Genomic DNA, 17,669 nt, shown 5'->3' with positions numbered 1-17,669 from the left:
AGGGATGGCACACCTTGGAAATTGTGGAAGAAATAATGCATTGTGGTGTATTAAATCTTGTTTTTTAAGAAACTTGTCATTCTAGGCTGTTCTCCTGCTGCTTGTTTATTACATGTTGTCCTTCCACTTGATTGAAAGTCATGAGGCCAACTGCTCTCAGATACAACATGACCTCATAGTTTCACTCCTCACACACGCTGATGCAATGTCGGTGTTGATCTGCTTTACCACCCTTTATTTTTTTTTCCTCCCTTGTCAAAGGTCATCGTTTTCCCGCTGCGAGTGCCGTTGGTAAATTCCCATCAAGTTAAATGATAACATGCATGTGTGTAAGTCATGATAGTGAAGGAAAGACTGTAATTGGGTAAAATGTCACGTTTCAGTCACTCAGGCTGACCTTCCATGATATGAGCGGTCTCTGTGTGCAAATTTTTACCTGAGTGACATATTGTACCTGAAATAGCACAATAAAAATACCTGATAGTGTTTCCACCTGACTTTCACTTTTATATTGCTGAAAAGCCTCTGAAGCCTCATCAAAAGTATGCTGGAAGCTCTTCAAGTCCAGCTAAAACTGTTCACTTTGTGTTGACAGACAAGGAAAATGAGAATCGGTTGCCAACACACACAGTGATGATCTGGAAAAATACATTCCTTCGTGTTTGACACAAAAATAGCTAATACGGATAAAGTGTGGGAAATACTGCTTGACAACATGTGCATCTCCTGTCCTCAGATTCCAAACATATTTTCATTTAGTTGAATCGAGACGCAAAGGAATGCTCAAGGATTCTCTGATATAAACAACTCAGACAAGTAAAATGTGATTCATGTCAAATATTTTATAACCCCAACATAGCACCCCAAAATTATGTTTGGAATTCAAATAGACTTAAATATACACTAAGTATTGGACTAATTCTGTTAGAATTACACATCATGAACCAAGTTTATATATCCACATGGCTTCGAGTTTTACAGAAGAAGAACTTTGTGAGCTGGTGTCTCCAAGGGCCTTTTTAGTTCATTCAAAGAACTGGGCAATGTTGCAGATTAGGCAGGGAGGTAGGTTGTCTTTGACTTACTGTACATTCCCCTCCAAAATTAATGGAACAGTAAGGCCAATTGTGTTTCACATCAAAAGTTGAATATGAGAGATCAACGGGTCCAGGTACTTACATCTGGATTTGATACATAACTTAGAAAGCGGTCTCTCTCACACCATCACGCATGGCAAAAAATGAAAGACGGTCGCTCCACAAAGAACTTCTCCTCAACTTAGTTCCTGAGCTTAGCTGTAGGACGCACGCCGATACCCATTGTTGGCAACGAGGATTTGTTTTGTACGACACCAACTGATCATTCTACCTTTGGCCGCGATGCGGAGCTGGATCCTGGTTAAAGTAAGCAATTATAAAACATTTTACATTTTAGGAGTTAAAACGACTGCAGGCACTGTGCTTTCAGTTCAATAGAAGTTTACATGTAAGTGAAGGTGCGGCTTAAAACTCTTTGAGCACCCAGCGTATATATGTATGTTTCTATGTTTTTTTTTGTTGTTGTTGGTTTTATTCTGTTTTTTTTTTCTTTTTACCCCCGGAAAAGAGCAAAATGGAAATCAATGTGAATGCCATTCATTGAAGTGAACATAAATGTTGACTGAACAATTTGTCAAGTCTGGGCTCCAGTGTAATCAGTCCATAAAGGTTTCTCCCAGAATAAAAGACACCCGTACTTTCTGATACCTTCATTTTTGCCCTCTGTTGTTTGTTGCTGATGTCATTAAATGTAGTCTTCGGTCAAATCTGAAACAGCACCGTTTTCTTGTTGGCAAGGGCCAATATGATGGTGTTCCTCTTATTGCGGAGCCAATAACTACTGTTCTTAATCAGGTGAACCAAGTAGAACTGGGTTATCACTATAATTACCATCTATTTTGAAAATAATTATTGATGCAATGAAAAAAAATCTTTTTCATTAAATTACCTCCCTCATTATGTCTTGAAAAATCAGTCTCATAACCTTCCACTGAACCATTTGCCCCAACTCCCCCACCACCTCCATTTGTGCTCTTCTGACTACAAGCACTTTGTAGCTGTTTAAAAGGTTATAAAAGAGTTGTTGAGTTTTCCACCGCAGTGCTAATGGAGCTGCAGTCACTTGAGAAAGCCTTTACCGGCATACGCGTTGTGTTTATGTGCTCATCTGTGTGAACACGCATGCACATGTGGGTTTACTTCATGTGCCTACTTGGGCTATTAAAGCCAACGGGCAAATTGCGGGAACTGCACTTCTTATTTTGGATGTGTATAAAGATGCTGTGTGTGTGTAATTGTCTCATTAGAATACCCTTGTGGCGTTTGTTTGAGCGAGTCAGGAGATGACCAACAGGAGAGCAAAAATCTTCAAGCACGTTTCAAACGGCTCCCGTTTTCAAACATGTTCCTCTCTTGTGTTCCTTCAGGAAAGAAGAAGTCCAAGTTCCAGACTTTTAAAAACTTCTTTGTCAGGAAGAAGAAAAAGGAGCCATCCGGGGATGATGCAGAGCTTCAAGGCAGCCAGTCGAGCGACAATATTAGTAAAACATCCAAAAACAATACACTCAGTCGCTCGGAGAAGGAGAAAGGGTAAGATCAGACTCGCACATATTTACACGTGCTCATATGGCTGTGCTGAAAGTTTCATAATGTCAGTCAAGTAGAAATGCCGTTTCGATTTCTATTTAGATGACAATTCACCCTCAACATCTTACATCACAAATGTCAAATGTGGCATCTTAATAACAAACATACAACTTGTCGAAGAATGTTTCCCTCCCCACAAAAAATTACGAATGTACAATACAGATTCAATATCCATCAGTGTAATCCGTGAATGCAATTCATCCTTCGGTATTGCATTCAACATGCTTAAACATAAGTCACGTTTGTAGTTTACTGACTGATTTTGTATTTCAAGTGCTGGAAAACAACCAAATCGATCGGGGATTATTTTAGCATCCTATAAGTAATAATCGTCTTAGTTTGCGAGGGAGAACATTAAAAAAAGGAGTCAACATCATGATTATCAACTGAAGTGTTATTTTTCGTCCATCTCCTGATCTTCCAGTGATATTAAGTGTCCATACCCAGTTTCCCAGTCTCACGGCAATACAGGACTGCCTTTTCCTGCATTTGTTTTAAGTAGTGGCGCATCTCTTCCTCAGAACAGTCCTGATTTCCTTTCTTTAGAAACAACAACAAAAAACGTGTGACTGCCACTTCCTGTTGTGGCTCTTCCGATAAATATGCACCACTTTTAAAATGGAAGAACCCACAATATCGGAAAGAAATGTCCCTTTAAATATGGAAGTCGAGCAGGCAAATGGTTTGTCTGGTTTGGTTTGGTGATTTTTTTTTTGTTGTTCTTTTCTCCCTGTTTCCTGTTTTCCAAAGGTCAAAGATTAGCCTGGGCAGCAAGGCCTTGTCACACGACTCCGTCTTTGTCTCGGACTCGTCAGAGGCCAATGAGGCTCTGGGGGCTTCTCAGGACAGCATTCATGGGAAAGTGAAATCTCTTCAGGTACACTTGCAACTACTGTATCACTTCACTACAGAAATTGACCACAAACCGGGCCAATGATCTGAGCTCTGCAGCCATAAAACAATGTTTGGCTCATAAGGCAATGTTGTTCAGACTTTTCAATTCATAAAAAATAATAAGTTTGAAAAAAAAAAAAAGCCGTTTCATGTTATTGAGATAATACCTCAGTGATGGGAATGTAGCAGAATAACAAGCATAAATGTTGCTTGTATTAGAGTGTGTTTGTATCGTGGTAACATCTTCATGTGCTAATTGTAATGTACATTCCAGGCAGTCGGAGCCAAAACTAAAGTGTCCAAACAGATTTTAATGATGGTAAAGAGAGCAGACTGACTGAACAATTCATCACCACAAATGGCTCCAGAAGGAAGATGTAAGACTTAGAAAGACTGACCCCCACTTAAACTGCTCCTCTAAACTGTGTACACACTGAAACCCCCGAAGCAGATTTGACACTGATGAAACGTTCTTGTGTGATAAAGTGAATTGAATGTAACATAAACCTAAAGAATGATCGGTTCATTTGTAAAATATTTGCACATTCCCAAAAACTCAACTTTTGAAGGATCTGATCAAGAAATCTTGACCGTAAACTCAACTCTGAGCTGGCCTGTCATTTTGATACATGTGGAGCCAAATGTGGCGTAAACATATTATGTAAGAAGCAAGCTGCACATTGGATAAAGATTGCACATTTTGCCACCCACTATGTGGCCTTGTTTCTGAATGTTTGCCCTCCATCCCACCACATGATCCAGGTCAAAGTATTATTTTTATGTGTGTGTTTCGAAGAGTATCAGGACACTTTCTAAAACTTGGATTTGTTTGATAGCGATGACATTTTTATGAAGATAAACTATTCAACTATTGTGTGATAGAATATCGACAGATATTTTGAATAACCTGGACCCTCAAGGTATTTCAAAGCAAATATTGTGACATTATATGCATGCTACTATTAATAGCCCTACAACAGTTAACGCGATTAAAAAAAAGTAACATACAGTGTTTGTTTTGCACCTTGATAAATGAGTCACTGATTGACAGTACCAGATGAACATGCAGCAAACAGATCAAGTATTTTGGTTTCTGTGATACTTCCCGACAAACAGACATACACCCACACACACATTGCCAAAATTAAACACTTACCCCTCTCTAGTCACTGTATGAGCACGTCATTGTCTGTTAATCATACTCTACACCAGTGAGACGGTCCTATGTAAACAAGGAAAGAGACTCTCAAACAGTCAGCGGACAAGGTTTCCAGAAATGGTTGTGCACTAAAAACACATTTTTATCCTCCACATGTCATCTTCGGTGCCTATGTGGTGGCACGCATCTAACTTCCTAATATAGCCTCTGCCGACAGCAGGCATAATGCCGATGGAGGGCTTACGTGCTGATTTCTTAATTTTTTTAATCAGTATTATTTTGGCAGAATTTCTATTAAGATTGATTATATCGCAACATATTGATATTTAATTATCACCCAGCCCTACTGAACTGTATAAAAAACATGATAACGCATATTAAAAGAGAACGTAAAGATGTGAAGTGTTTTTTTTTTTTTTTTAATTAACTAAACTGTAGTTACTCGAGACTGTGATCATGTAGTGGTTAGTACCCTGCGTTGTGGCTGCAGCAATCCTGGTTCGAATCCTGGTCATTGAATGTGCAAAGACCAAACTTGACTTCTCGGGCGGCCCGGTGGTCCAGTGGTTAATGCGTCGACCTCACAGTGCAGAGATACCGGGGTGAATTCCAGCTCCGGCCTCCCTGTGTGGAGTTTGCATGTTCTCCTCGGGCCTGCGTGGGTTTTCTCCGGGTACTCCCACATCCCAAAACAAGCTTGGCAGGCTGATTGAACACTCTAAATTGTCCCTAGGTGTGAGTGTGAGCACGGATGGCTGTTCGTCTGTGTGTGCCCTGCGATTGGCCGGTTCCGGGTGTCTCCCGCCTACTGCCCGAAGACGGCTGGGATAGGCTCCAGCACCCCCCGCGACCCTTTTGAGGATGAGCGGATTGGAAAATGAATGGATGAATGTAGTTACTCCAGGTTGAGACATGATGCTTCACAGCTACAACTGAAATTTTGTACTGTGTGCACCTTCAAGGGGCGGGGCATAGTGAGTGACAACAGAAATAATGCCAGTTATAGTCTAGAATGATTTTGAGGTCTAAACGTGAGGTTTTGATGTACTTCAGCTCCATGCAAGTCTTCTCATTTTGCATTTTGTCCCGTTTAATAAAAAATATAAGCAATGACTGCTGCCCTTTTTTGCCCCACCTAACTGTCATGGCAGCATATCTAAGACTTTTTTTTCCTCCAAAAAATTGACCTCTGACTGAAAATCTAAAAAGACTGTCACACCTTAACTAGGTTAGCCTTTATCTTCCTAAAAAAGCTCTGTGAAAACAAAGCTATTTTGGAACACAAATGTATGAAAAACGCTTCTTGCTATGATTATGAAACAATCGAATTAAAAACAGTACGTATAAGAGTAACTAAGCAAGCTGCATGGCAATGTTCTTGCAAAGCAGTTCTAGTTCAATGGGCACCATTTTTAACCTTGAAATGTCATACGCGGTATCGAGAACCCCCTTCACAGTAGACCTTTTGTTTTCTTTTGTACTTTCAAAAAGTAGACAACAAAATGTAGGCTGTGTTGTTTTCATGGAATTGCAGCTCCAGCTGAAGCAGGCCATCAGACTGGGCTCCCCTCCATCGCTGATGTGTGTCAAGAGGACAGAAGATGCCGGAACCATGTCGGAGGATGACGGTCTGCCATGCAGTCCCCCTGAGTCCACTTCATCTCAAGCAGCCATGGTAACATGTACACTATATGGTCCACCTAATGACCACAACTTCTCACACGTGCATGCATTCGTTTCTCTCCACCTGTGTCCTTCAGAATCAGGCCCAGAGAAACAGTTCCGTCAGCCTGGAGGGATTAGACAGTGACGAGGACCAGGTAACTGTAGAGCCAGGACCAGACAGTCAACCTTGATCTCATTCAACTGGAGAGTTTTAGATACCGATGTTTCTTGTTTTGTGACGGTTCCAACACAATTTCAAGGTTATGAGCACTGTTTTAATGAACTCGTTTGTGTGGTGGCATAAAATTTCATCATCACGCAGCACAAGAAGCCTCATTCGGCCGCCATCGACTCTTTTTCATTTGATGGTTTCATTTATAAACAATAAGTATTTTTTAAGACATTTTTTACTCTAATAATGAGTTTACTACTGCGTTAGCATATGTTAGTGATTACGGCCTCCTCTGTTTTACATATAAATCTGGGGCACATCACAGCCTTAGGAACTCCGTCAGAGACCCCTGTAGTAAATAATGCCCTCGAAAAAGGCAGTTTGCCCAATTGACAATTTGTTGTAACAACCAGATCATATCAGGAAGAACAGTAACAACAAAGCACAAGGGGATCGCCTTCTCTTATTTTCAGCGGCAACTGGAAGTCGTCAAAAACAACTCAGGTATTTAAATGTAGGCCAGGTAATCGGTTCAAGCCAGTGAAGAAAGACACTCAGTGTGATTCATGAACGCCAGGGGGACATGTTAGGCTGTGCAGCATAGCTTTGAATTATTGAAAAATTTCCCATGTGACGACGACGGAAAAAACATCTCATGATTCAGTTGAATCGCTCGTGGTTACTCTAAAAGCCCCCTTCATGGGTTTTGACCTCCTTTCTCTCTTTAGTTCCATCTTTCAACCTTGTTCAAACGCTAAAAAATCAGTTTTGTCTTGAACCACACTCGTGATACTTTAGTTGCAACTTTCATAACTTGCTGTCGTGAGCGTTGTTTTTGCACTTAAACAATCCTGATGGGCAAAGCAATCTTATTTTTAGATCTACTCTACAGCAAAGTAAAGATGCCTATTCAAATTGGGTGACAAGTTTAGTGCCTTTAATGTGCACCCAAAGTGCAGTCAACAAAAGCATGACAAGTTAATGATATGCACTTGAATCTATTTAAGCAAATGTGGGCTTTTCCTGCTGAAAACAACCCCAACTGGTGAGCAACAAACATGCACACAAAAGTCTCTTGGACTTGTCAAATGCTCCTTTTACCCATGTAGCTGTTTGTGACATCTTCCAGAGCATTTTAGGGCGTGCTCACACTTGCCATTTGAAACGTGAAGAAATTGTGCGGGGTTTCCACTCCCTCCAGCCAGAGTGTAGCCAAACACTGTATTTTCTTAACAGGCCATTTCATCTCAACAGTATTTTTATAGCAACAATGCCACCTAGTGTACAGTCAGAGACCATAACAAAGTGCCTACGGACACCCATATCACTAACGATCAATCCAGCCGGTTAAGAAAGCTGGCTGTGTACCTGTCCACCATGCTGAAGTTTTTATTGTTATTTTATCATAGTAACTAATTTTTGTGTTGTGAAATACTAATGTGTAGTTGCTTATCACGAAGACATTAAAAATATGAAGAAACAGTGATATCATTTGGGACAGAAGCGCTTTAGAGGGACACGGACGGATGTGGACGGGGGACGATAATTATTTGAGGGTGGAGGGGCCAAGACAGAAGAGTACCCAGGTTTGAATAGAATCTAAAAACTGAAGTGTAAGATGTGTGTTTGTAAATTTGGAATTAGGCGACAACATGTCAAAATGGAGGAAAGTGAAGAGGTTAAATACACACACACACATTCTGAACATTTCACTTCAACTTCTAAAGTGAGTTCTCTTTGTCGTACTTAAGTTTTTCTTGGAAGTTTTCCAAGTCTGAAATCTTCTCTTGATGGAGCGGAGCACAGCCTCGACAGTACAATCAACACCGCAAGCGTTAGTGTCGTGTTTAAAGCATAGCTAATATTTATACAGCTGGACACACTCGCTCGCAGTCGTGCTCTATTTCCTTTTTGGTTTCCTATCTGCAGACTTCATCATTCAAGCAAGAATCTTAACTTTTCAACACCGAGCAACCATCATTTCATGGTTTGAAGTTTCCTTCTCAAATCCACAACAAGTCAGTGACTCATGTGTGATGTGAGCTGCAGTGTCTGGAACGAATCTCCCCAAACAATGGCAGACAGAGTTGTGGTTATAGTTGGTATTTGGGTTTCATTTTGCCAAGATTCGTTTGGATTTTTCTCACTGATCATCTCCCATAAGTTTCAGTGAAAATGTCACACTTGAAAATGGGCCACTTAGTCACAGTGTTTATTATTATCAAATAAAGGCAACACGGTGTTTTACGGTTGACATCCCTGAATCCCATTCAAGATGTCTCCGGCTCGAACCAAAGATCTAAATTGTCCAAAGGCATAAATGTGATCGTTAACGGTTATTGATCTAACAGACGACCAGTCCATGATATACCCTTTCCCCTGTCATATGGGATAGGTTCCAGCTCACCAGTGAGCCTGGTGAGGACAAGCGGTTTAGAAGATGGATGGCTAAATAACTGAAGTGAAAGATTTCATTGAAACCTTCTGTTGCTGTTCTTTCCCCAGTTGTCTTGCGCTGCTTCCAGCAGAGCAGTGAGCCCCCTGGTGACGGTTCCGGGAGATTTCAGTCAGCCTGCAAGCCCATTTGGCTGTCTGGATAACTCTGCTGCCAAACACAAGCTGGGCCTGAGACACAAGGCCTGCAACAGGAGGAAACCTGCCAACGTAAGAACAAAAATACTGGATGTATTGTGCATTTCTCGTACTGCTGAAAAGCGGTTCCTCCCCTGGAGCCAAACTGTTGTTGCATTGACATGCTGAACATGATGCGTGCCTGCCCTGCTTGATGATCAATAAAATAGCTTTCGGCATTTTTACTGGAACAGTCAGCTCTCTAATAAGTCCTACTGTGACCCATTTAAGTTTCATAGCCCCAAGTTGGAGAAACCCCAGCCAACGTCATGGTAAAAAAAAAAAAAAAAAAAAAATGTGTGCTCTACGTTTTATAGCCACACTATTTTGACCAAAGTACAGACTTGGTCTATAGATCATTCCTTTGTTCACTGACACAGTCGGGCTGGGATAGAAAAAGGCCTTGCTCAAGCTGCCACTTACCAGCCAAGGTCAACTTCTGAATGATGTATTACCGTTCTTTCAGGGTGTTTCCAAAGAATTTTGTTTCGTAGCGTTAACAGCAGTATAACAGTAGTTAATCTTGGATTTGTTTGTTATGTGTTTGTTTTGAGGAAAGAATGACATCGTTAGATTCACTAGCATGAAATGCTTTAGCATTCACAGTACAACAAAAGTATTTCTTCACTAATTTTTGTTTTTTGAGTTGATACAAACTGGCCTGGCCATTATGTAAGCCTAACATAAAATAATAACACTGGTCAATAGCAAATTTTATGTGTCCCTTAGCTTATTTTTCACATTGAATTAAAAATGCATTTGCTTTTCTTTTTCTATCACACACATCTTTTTTTTTTTAGATATTTTCATCTTTTGTTTTGAAGTTTGACCGACAAAAGGTTGCGCAATATGGATTTTATCATATATTGTAATTTATAGCTATAATTTTTTCAGGAAAAACATTCCACCTGTTGCTGATCTGTTAATTCAAAAATTTTACTAAATATATCACATATATTACTACTATTATTAGTCGTAGTTATAGTCTTCAATCCTGAGGTTTAGAGAAAAAAACAAGGCCACAGAAAATCATCTAGACAAGTTTACTTGCTTCTCTGATTCATAAACAGGAGTAAGCATTTGTAAACCGTTCAATTATATCATAAAAAGCGGAGGCACCAACAACCAAACAGCAGAACCATCCAAAGCAGTTCTAAATTTTTATTGTGTACCACTTTGTGTCTGGTCCATGCAGAGGCTTGAAATTCAATCAGAGGAACACAACGGGATGGATGGATCCCTGAGCATCCACTTTCCAGAAGGTTTAGAAGCACAAGAGGAAGCGAAGATAAGAGGTCGGTGCTTTTGATCCACACCTCCTTCTTGCTCCCATCTACCGCTGTCGTCTCTTTCATCTGTTTCTGCCTGTTGATCCAGATGTAAATGGAGATGCGCTGGAACAAAAGCTGAAGGAGGAAGACGAAGATCCGGAGAAAGAGCGGCCCTTGTTGCAGGGAGCGGAGGGAGAGGATGAGTCGGAAGCAGAGCAGGATGTTTCACTCGCTCAGGACACTGCCTGTCAATCAGAGGCGATAGCAGCCGACATTCAGTCTCCACCCTCCCCTGATCTCAGTGCCAGAAGCTCCTCTCTGGACAGCCCCAGGTGATTAAACATGATTTCCCAATTGTATTGTTCTCATTGTTATGGTTTCTCCCACGAATAAAACCCGATCATTTCTGCTTTCAGAGCCACGCCAGAGCCCCCCGTTGACCATGAAGATTTCCTGGAACATTCACTTGTGAATGGAAAAGAGGAGAACACGGATGGACCAGATCTGGCAGAAGACAATGGATTCGAGGAAGGTGTGGAGGATGACAGCTCCTTCTTGCAGGAAGTGCTAAATTCCCTGAAGACACCCCTACCTTCTTGCACTTCATGTGTGGATTCGGAGGATGTTGTCCTGGAGGTGACGGAAGAGAACAATGAGACAGAAGACCAAGAGGAGGTGAAGGATGAGCCTGCATTTGATCATCTTGCTCCTCGTGATACCTTCCGATTTGATCAATCCAACGAGGAAGAGACGAAGGAGGAGGTAGCGATTTCGACGAGTCCTCATCTGTATGTTGACGAAGAGGAGGAAAGTGAAGATGATGATGAAAAAGAAGAGGAGGAGGAAGAACCTGTCGTGGAACGATTCACTCAGCCTTGCGTATGTCATTTTTTTATGATGAACATATCATCAATGCATCCATTCACAGAAAAGATACCATTACCTTATTTACGGTATGTTTTGATTTTGATTGAACAGTACTGTGTTTATAAAGGCAGACTCTTAAGTCTTCTACGACTTGTATATATTTGCAGAATCCCATAAACTCCAGTTTATGAAGATGTGCATAAAGATCACCTTGTTTGTTTCTCCTTTCATATGCAGTTAGATGATGCGCCACCAGACTCGCCACGAAAAGCCAAACCTGAAGAACAATTCGACCTGCCCCAAACCGAATCAAAGCACTGGGAAGAACAAGAAACTGAAGCAAGTGAGGAAGAGCAGAAGCTGACAGATGTTGAAGTGGTGGGAGAGGATCCCGAGGTGAGGGTGGATGAGGAGATAGAGGAAAAACAACAGTGGATGGAAGAAGAAGAAGAGTGGGAAATGCTTCCTGATGAAACGTGCCAAGAGGTTTGCAATGTGTCCATACTGCAGGAGCAGAGTGAAGCTGCAGATGTTGATGCCCTGAATCACACCCAATGCACACATGATATCGAAACGCCACAAGAGTCAAATGATCCGGTAGCCGAGCCCGTACACGAGAGCCAAATGTCCCCTCATGAAAATGACCGTGAAAGTCAAGAAAGACAGGGAGGAGCGCAGCAGGATCACGACTTAAAGTGCACAGAGCTCCATCCAGAACCACAGGAAGAAGCAGACCACAATAAGGATGGAGATGTGGAGCAGGAAGAATTGCTGGAGATAAAAGAAGAGATAGAAGTCAACCAAACATCATCACTTAGACTGTCTTGTTCCTCGTCACACTTTGAATGTCCTTCACAAGACAGTGAGCCCCTCGCTCTAAGCACACCAAGCACTCCTAGTGAGACTGACACTTGCGTTGGGATCGTCACTCCTCAAGAGATCACCATTCCCCGTGAGACTTCACACACATCAGCGGCCACCATTGGAGCGGCCACCATTGGAGCGGCCGCCATTTCCGCCGAAACCCTCCCTCAGAGCGAGACCAAATCTCTTGCTGAGACCAACATTCCCACTGAGACCTTCTCTAACACAGCGACCACTACTATCCACATGAACCTTGTCTCTCCAAACTCAGGGTTGGGCACTCTTGCCTTTCAGTTATCCGCAACTGATGAAGATTCCAAAGTGGCATCTTGCGATACAACAGCAGAGCAACAGGATGGTGAAGAGACCATTGACGAGGTGAGAGAAATAGAAGAAGAGCAGGTGACCCCGAGCTGTGATACAGCGGCTGTTGTGGAAGAAAACATTTCTCTTTCACCTGACGGGGAAGAAGTCAACCAGTCACTCGAATGTCCCAATGAGAGCAAAATTCGCTTCACCGTCGCCCCCGCCTGGCAGAGATCTCTCTCTAGTGGGGAGGCCAAAGAGATCCTGCCCTCTTCCCCAATGCCGCCCCTCAGCACAGGGCCTGGAGATGAGGATGCCCAGGAGGCCACCATGAAGGACCCACAGGTGGAGGTCCAGGTGGAGAAATGTGTGAAAACAACAGTGCCTGATGGGACTGCTGTCAAAGCGCCAAATGTGGTCCCGGACCCAGTCAGCGCGCATACCTCAGCTGCAACAGCCAAAGAAGGTGAGCAAACATAACGGGGCTTCGGAATAAGTCCATTGCATGTGCTATAAATGTGTGTTTACTTTTTATGAGTGCAATCTTCCTGGGTGTTGAGTGACCATCAATTTTGTGCAGTTTGACAAATTCACCCACTTGATTTTCTTTTTTTGGAACCTACCCTGTTGTTAGCTGGAAAAACTTACCCAGTGATTCCTTTTGTGCTAAAGCCAAAGTTTGAAAAGCATCAATTTGCTGCCCTCGAGTCTTGCTACCATGGAACCATGTTGACTTCAGTTCAGGGGTTTTACTTTGACAAAAAAAAAAAAAAAGAAAAAGGGTAATAATAATAAAAAATAGTCCTTTGCTGCCATCATGTGGCATGTGCAGCCATTTTTACCTTTTCGGGCGCAAATTACTCCGGGATGTGATCAATTCGCAGCAGCACTCTGTCCCTAAATTGATATATATGGTTTCTGACATTCTTCAGACAAATTACAGAAAAAAAATACCCAAAGCACATTTAATACCCAATTGTAACACTTTGTTTGAAACCAAGAGGCGGTGTAAAAGTGTTTTATCATCTATACCTACAAGATGTCAAAGCACAGTTCATCCTCCACTTCTATGTACAGAGAGCCCTGTGGTAATGGAGGGAAACTACAACACTCCCTTTGGAGTACGGCTGAGGAAGACATCAGTTCTTCACCGCTTCAGCTCGGAAGAGGAAAACACGGAGGTGAAATACATTTATATATTCATGATTTCTTTTGAGGTTCATTCCTTTATCTTTAAGGTTGGATTAAACTGCATAAAAAAGAACTCATTTGCTCTTAAAACTTTACAGTGTTTATTTGGTGACCCCTAGTGGCGCAAAATGGGCATGCAGCTATGAACTTGTACCTCTAACTGCATTTGATGTGCCCTCATTTTAGGCACCCGCGGAGCCTCCAGCGCGGCCTGTTAGCTGTAAAGTTGAAGTGACCGGTTTCAAGCCCTCCACAAGTCAACCGGTCGGCACCAAACCTGCCCTTCCCAAGAAACCAGATGTCCACGGGGAGACCGGAGTGAAAAGCAAGCGTGTCTCAGGTGCAGACAAACACACGAAAGCACATATTTGAAACCATGGGCCCATAACTAACATCCAATGAAACTCACCCTGTGGCTCATTTAGAGCCTGCTGCAGCTCGTGCTGTTTCTGCTGTCTCCGAGGGTCCCAGCTGGATCTCCATGGCCAGACAGAAACAGAAGATCTATAAAGAAAATTCACTGGACGAGATGACCGTCAAGAAGGTAAATCACCGGTTTCACTAAAACTTCACTCAAAACACTGTTCAGTTTGGGAATAGAAAAGTACTTTGATGATTGTCCATGCTGTGTTTTTTTTTTTTGTTTGTTTCCCCTCTCGCACTGCGTTTGCATACATGGATGACACCGCCGTACATTTCGAGCTGCTTGTACAAATGAATGTGTTTCTCTCGTTTGTCATCAGGAGGAACAAGACAGGGAGTCTTCGCTGCCTTCATATGTCAGCTCGGCATTGAAGAAAGAACTCGGCACCAAACCACCTGAATTCACTGGAAATGGTCTGAACGCACACACAAAACATCAAGAAAGGAACTCACAGAAACACGCAGGCATGCACACACACTTTCTGAGGTCAATACTGTACACTGAGTTTGGGCTTTATAGCACAGGTCAGTCATTAGAATCCCGGGCAATTAAAATATACAAAACACAACATAAAAAGAGGACCGTCCCACTCCCCCAACATACACAGATACATATCCCCACAAGCATGACTGTTTTCTCTCTCTCTCTCTCTCTCTCTCTCTCTCTCTCTCTCTCTCTCTCTCTCTCTCTCTCACACACACATAAACACACACACCCTGATGAGCTATGTTAAAAAAGACATGGCAAGGCACAGAGCAACCATATCAGGAAAAGAGCACCCGAGGCGAGCTCATCCACGTTGACAAGAATGACTGCCACCACACCTCCCAGCATGGAAGCCCCCCATGAGGAAACACTGGAGCTAAAAAATAAAATAAATGTGAATAATATTACATTATTATTAAATATACATTTTATGATTAGAACATCTGGCTCGTTTTCGATGACCACTTCGGACTACTAGGCTGCTGTATGTTAATGTTGCTCATGATGATGTTATTGGAGCGCTCAGGTTTTTTTTTTTTTTGGGGGGGGTGCGGGGGGGTGGGTACTTGGTATAAAATGTCTGAAAACCAGACATTTCTGATGAAGTTCTCGATCAAAGAAGAACCTGAATCTTCTTTCTTTCCTCTAGTGAATTCATCAGAGATGAGTAAGACATCATCAACTTCAGAAAACGAGACTAGGAAGTCTCTGTCCCCTGTGACTCCAGTGCCACCTCAACCTCCTAAATCTCAGCTATTTCCCTGCCCTGTCAGCCCCAAAAGCCCACTTCCCTCAGCCACCTCCAAACCTGCACCACAGGCCGTCCCCTTCCATCGATCCCTATCTCCTCCGACTCCCGTTCCAGTTCCCATAAAACCTCCTTCGGGCCCCAAACCCCCCACAGAACCCAAGCCAGCGCAGACCCCGCACACGACACTCTCCTCGCCTCCTTTTTCATCAAGAATCAACCCTCCGATGCCGGCTTCAAGAGTTCCTGGCCTTTCCGGTCCATCTGCAGCATCTCAGCGCGGTCTCCCACCTCCATCTTTGCCCCAGGATGAGCCACCGTGGATGGCTCTAGCCAAGAAGAAGGCCAAAGCCTGGAGCGAAATGCCCCAGATAGTTCAGTGACAGACGGGCCTCACAGAAAGTTCGGGTACTCTGGTCCAGTGTGACCTGTGTGTTGGAGGCCCAACAGGCTCACATTTTGAGTTGACACGACAAAGAGTATAAATGGACCATAATGCATTTGCACATTATTGAAATGTTATTGTTCTCTTCTCTCTTGCTTTCTTGCAACTTGTTTCTAAGCATGTCTCACACAAATTCTTTATTTCTACATGTACAGCAATGTTGCATTAATGACAGGGTAAGTATCCCTCCCCCCCAAATTGTTTTTTTTTTTTTTGCGGATACAACTCGGAAGGTTGATCCACACGTGCACTTTTATTAATAATAAAGTGCCTGTTCGAGAGGAGGAAAAAAATATTAGTCAGGAGAGGAGAATTTACAAGTAATTGTCAAAATGACCACAAAAACATCAACGTAGCCGTCTCAGACCTGCTACATTAAAGATGAATCAACACTTTGGGTTCAGTAAGATCCTCAAATGTTTCACCGTCAAACAGCCTGTACTCGTAATACGACCATGCTTGTGGGGAAAAATTCTTAAAAGTTATGAGTTTACTCTAGTAAATTACATTTTTTTCCTCATGTTGCAGCTGTTCTTGTCATGTTAATTTTTTTTTTCTCACAACTGTATTTTTTTCTCATTATTTCACATTGTACAACTTTTCTCTGCTAAGTGTTTACTGCCCTAACAGAGACCAAGAGAGCGAAGAGTCCAAGTCAAGACAGTGTGCTTATTTTGGGACTTAATCTAAAATCACATTTTGGAGAAATGTGACCAGATTGGAACATTATCTAAGTTAAATGACCAAAATTGTGCTGGTGTTTCACCAAAATGATTTAACCTGCATTTCCTTAACGGGCCGCAATTACTTTTCAGATGGTCAGTGTATTTTTAAGTCTTTTGTCATCCTATAGGAACACGATCTTAAAAGAATTATTACATGGATTTAAGTCTTTTTTTGTATTTTTTTTTAATTGCATCATTATGTTGGAAGCAATATGGGGGCTGTTTAATTTCTGAATCACAACCAAATGTACAGTATGCTAATATTGCAGATAATCTTATAAAGAAGCAGTCAATAGCCATTTAGAGATTGATGTTCTGCTAATGCAGAGAAAACCAGCAAGAAAGACAACAGAGATTGCATTGCTTTCAAATTCATCTATCTCACTATGAGTTATATGTGTTTGTTTTATTTCGTATTGCCTTTTGAGTATTTTTCGTGTACATACATGGTGCAGTAAATAACAAATGACAATATTTTTCTGTGTTTTTGTCTCATCACCCTTTTTTCTCTACGCTGACTTTTACAAGAATGACAATGATCATGTGAGCTAAAAAAAAATTACTTTGTGTCATTCTGATTTAAAAAAAAAACACCATGCTAAATTCTCAGCTGAATTAACAGGTAACCTTCAGGGGTTTTCACATTTTCAAACATGAAAAATGGTTTTAAAAAAAAAAGGCTAACCGTGCCCATTAACAGGATAGGTGGTGGTATTAAAATAATGGATGGAATAAAATGTAATAAAAGGCAAACGTTGTGTCATGAAGGGTGTAGTTTCTCTCTCTCTCTCTCTCTCTCTCTCTCTCTCTCTCTCTCTCTCTCTCTCTCTCTCTCTCTCTCTCTCTCTCTCTCTCTGTCTTTCTCTCTCTCTCTCTCTCTCTCTCTCTCTCTCTCTCTCTCTCTCTCTTTTTCCCTCAATCTCTGTCTCTCCCTGTGTTTCTCAACTAAAGTAGGGTTACATGTTCAATAGCAGATTTTCAACAATTGCTTGCTCCGTGTAGATTCTCAGCCTCAGAATCGTTTGACCTTTGTGGATTAGCATGACCTGGATAACTGAGGATCCACAAAGTAAACAGACATATTAACCGCAGATAGCACCTGGAATTTCTCGTGTGCTGTTAGGCTACGAAAAGGTG

At 42.0% G+C, this 17,669-nt stretch overlaps 1 protein-coding gene across 10 annotated transcripts in view; it reads left to right on the top strand.

Annotated features, from left to right (window-relative positions):
- Positions 1 to 17,200, top strand: part of LOC109524258 (proteoglycan 4) — a 40,900-nt gene extending 23,700 nt beyond the window's left edge. For 9 of the 10 annotated variants that reach the window (XM_019883974.1, XM_019883973.1, XM_019883976.1 and 6 more), the window contains 15 exons: positions 2,465 to 2,627; positions 3,435 to 3,561; positions 6,272 to 6,412; positions 6,498 to 6,557; positions 9,080 to 9,238; positions 10,401 to 10,500; positions 10,583 to 10,808; positions 10,893 to 11,355; positions 11,575 to 12,303; positions 12,334 to 12,979; positions 13,591 to 13,694; positions 13,891 to 14,044; positions 14,130 to 14,248; positions 14,448 to 14,541; positions 15,264 to 17,200. In XM_019883974.1, the coding sequence (XP_019739533.1) occupies positions 2,465 to 2,627; positions 3,435 to 3,561; positions 6,272 to 6,412; positions 6,498 to 6,557; positions 9,080 to 9,238; positions 10,401 to 10,500; positions 10,583 to 10,808; positions 10,893 to 11,355; positions 11,575 to 12,303; positions 12,334 to 12,979; positions 13,591 to 13,694; positions 13,891 to 14,044; positions 14,130 to 14,248; positions 14,448 to 14,541; positions 15,264 to 15,745 (3,767 nt within the window). In that variant the 3' untranslated portion in view covers positions 15,746 to 17,200. The remainder of the gene's footprint in view (positions 1 to 2,464; positions 2,628 to 3,434; positions 3,562 to 6,271; positions 6,413 to 6,497; positions 6,558 to 9,079; positions 9,239 to 10,400; positions 10,501 to 10,582; positions 10,809 to 10,892; positions 11,356 to 11,574; positions 12,304 to 12,333; positions 12,980 to 13,590; positions 13,695 to 13,890; positions 14,045 to 14,129; positions 14,249 to 14,447; positions 14,542 to 15,263) is intronic. The other variant, XM_019883972.1, reaches the window with a different exon arrangement.
- Positions 17,201 to 17,669: the final 469 nt, after the last annotated feature.

Source organism: Hippocampus comes, unplaced genomic scaffold (genome assembly GCF_001891065.2).
Source record: "Hippocampus comes isolate QL1 unplaced genomic scaffold, H_comes_QL1_v1.1 scaffold156, whole genome shotgun sequence".
Classification (NCBI taxonomy): Eukaryota; Metazoa; Chordata; class Actinopteri; order Syngnathiformes; family Syngnathidae; genus Hippocampus; species Hippocampus comes.
The sequence above is the reverse complement of the archived record's forward strand: the minus strand, read 5'-3'. Positions and strand labels throughout refer to the sequence as shown.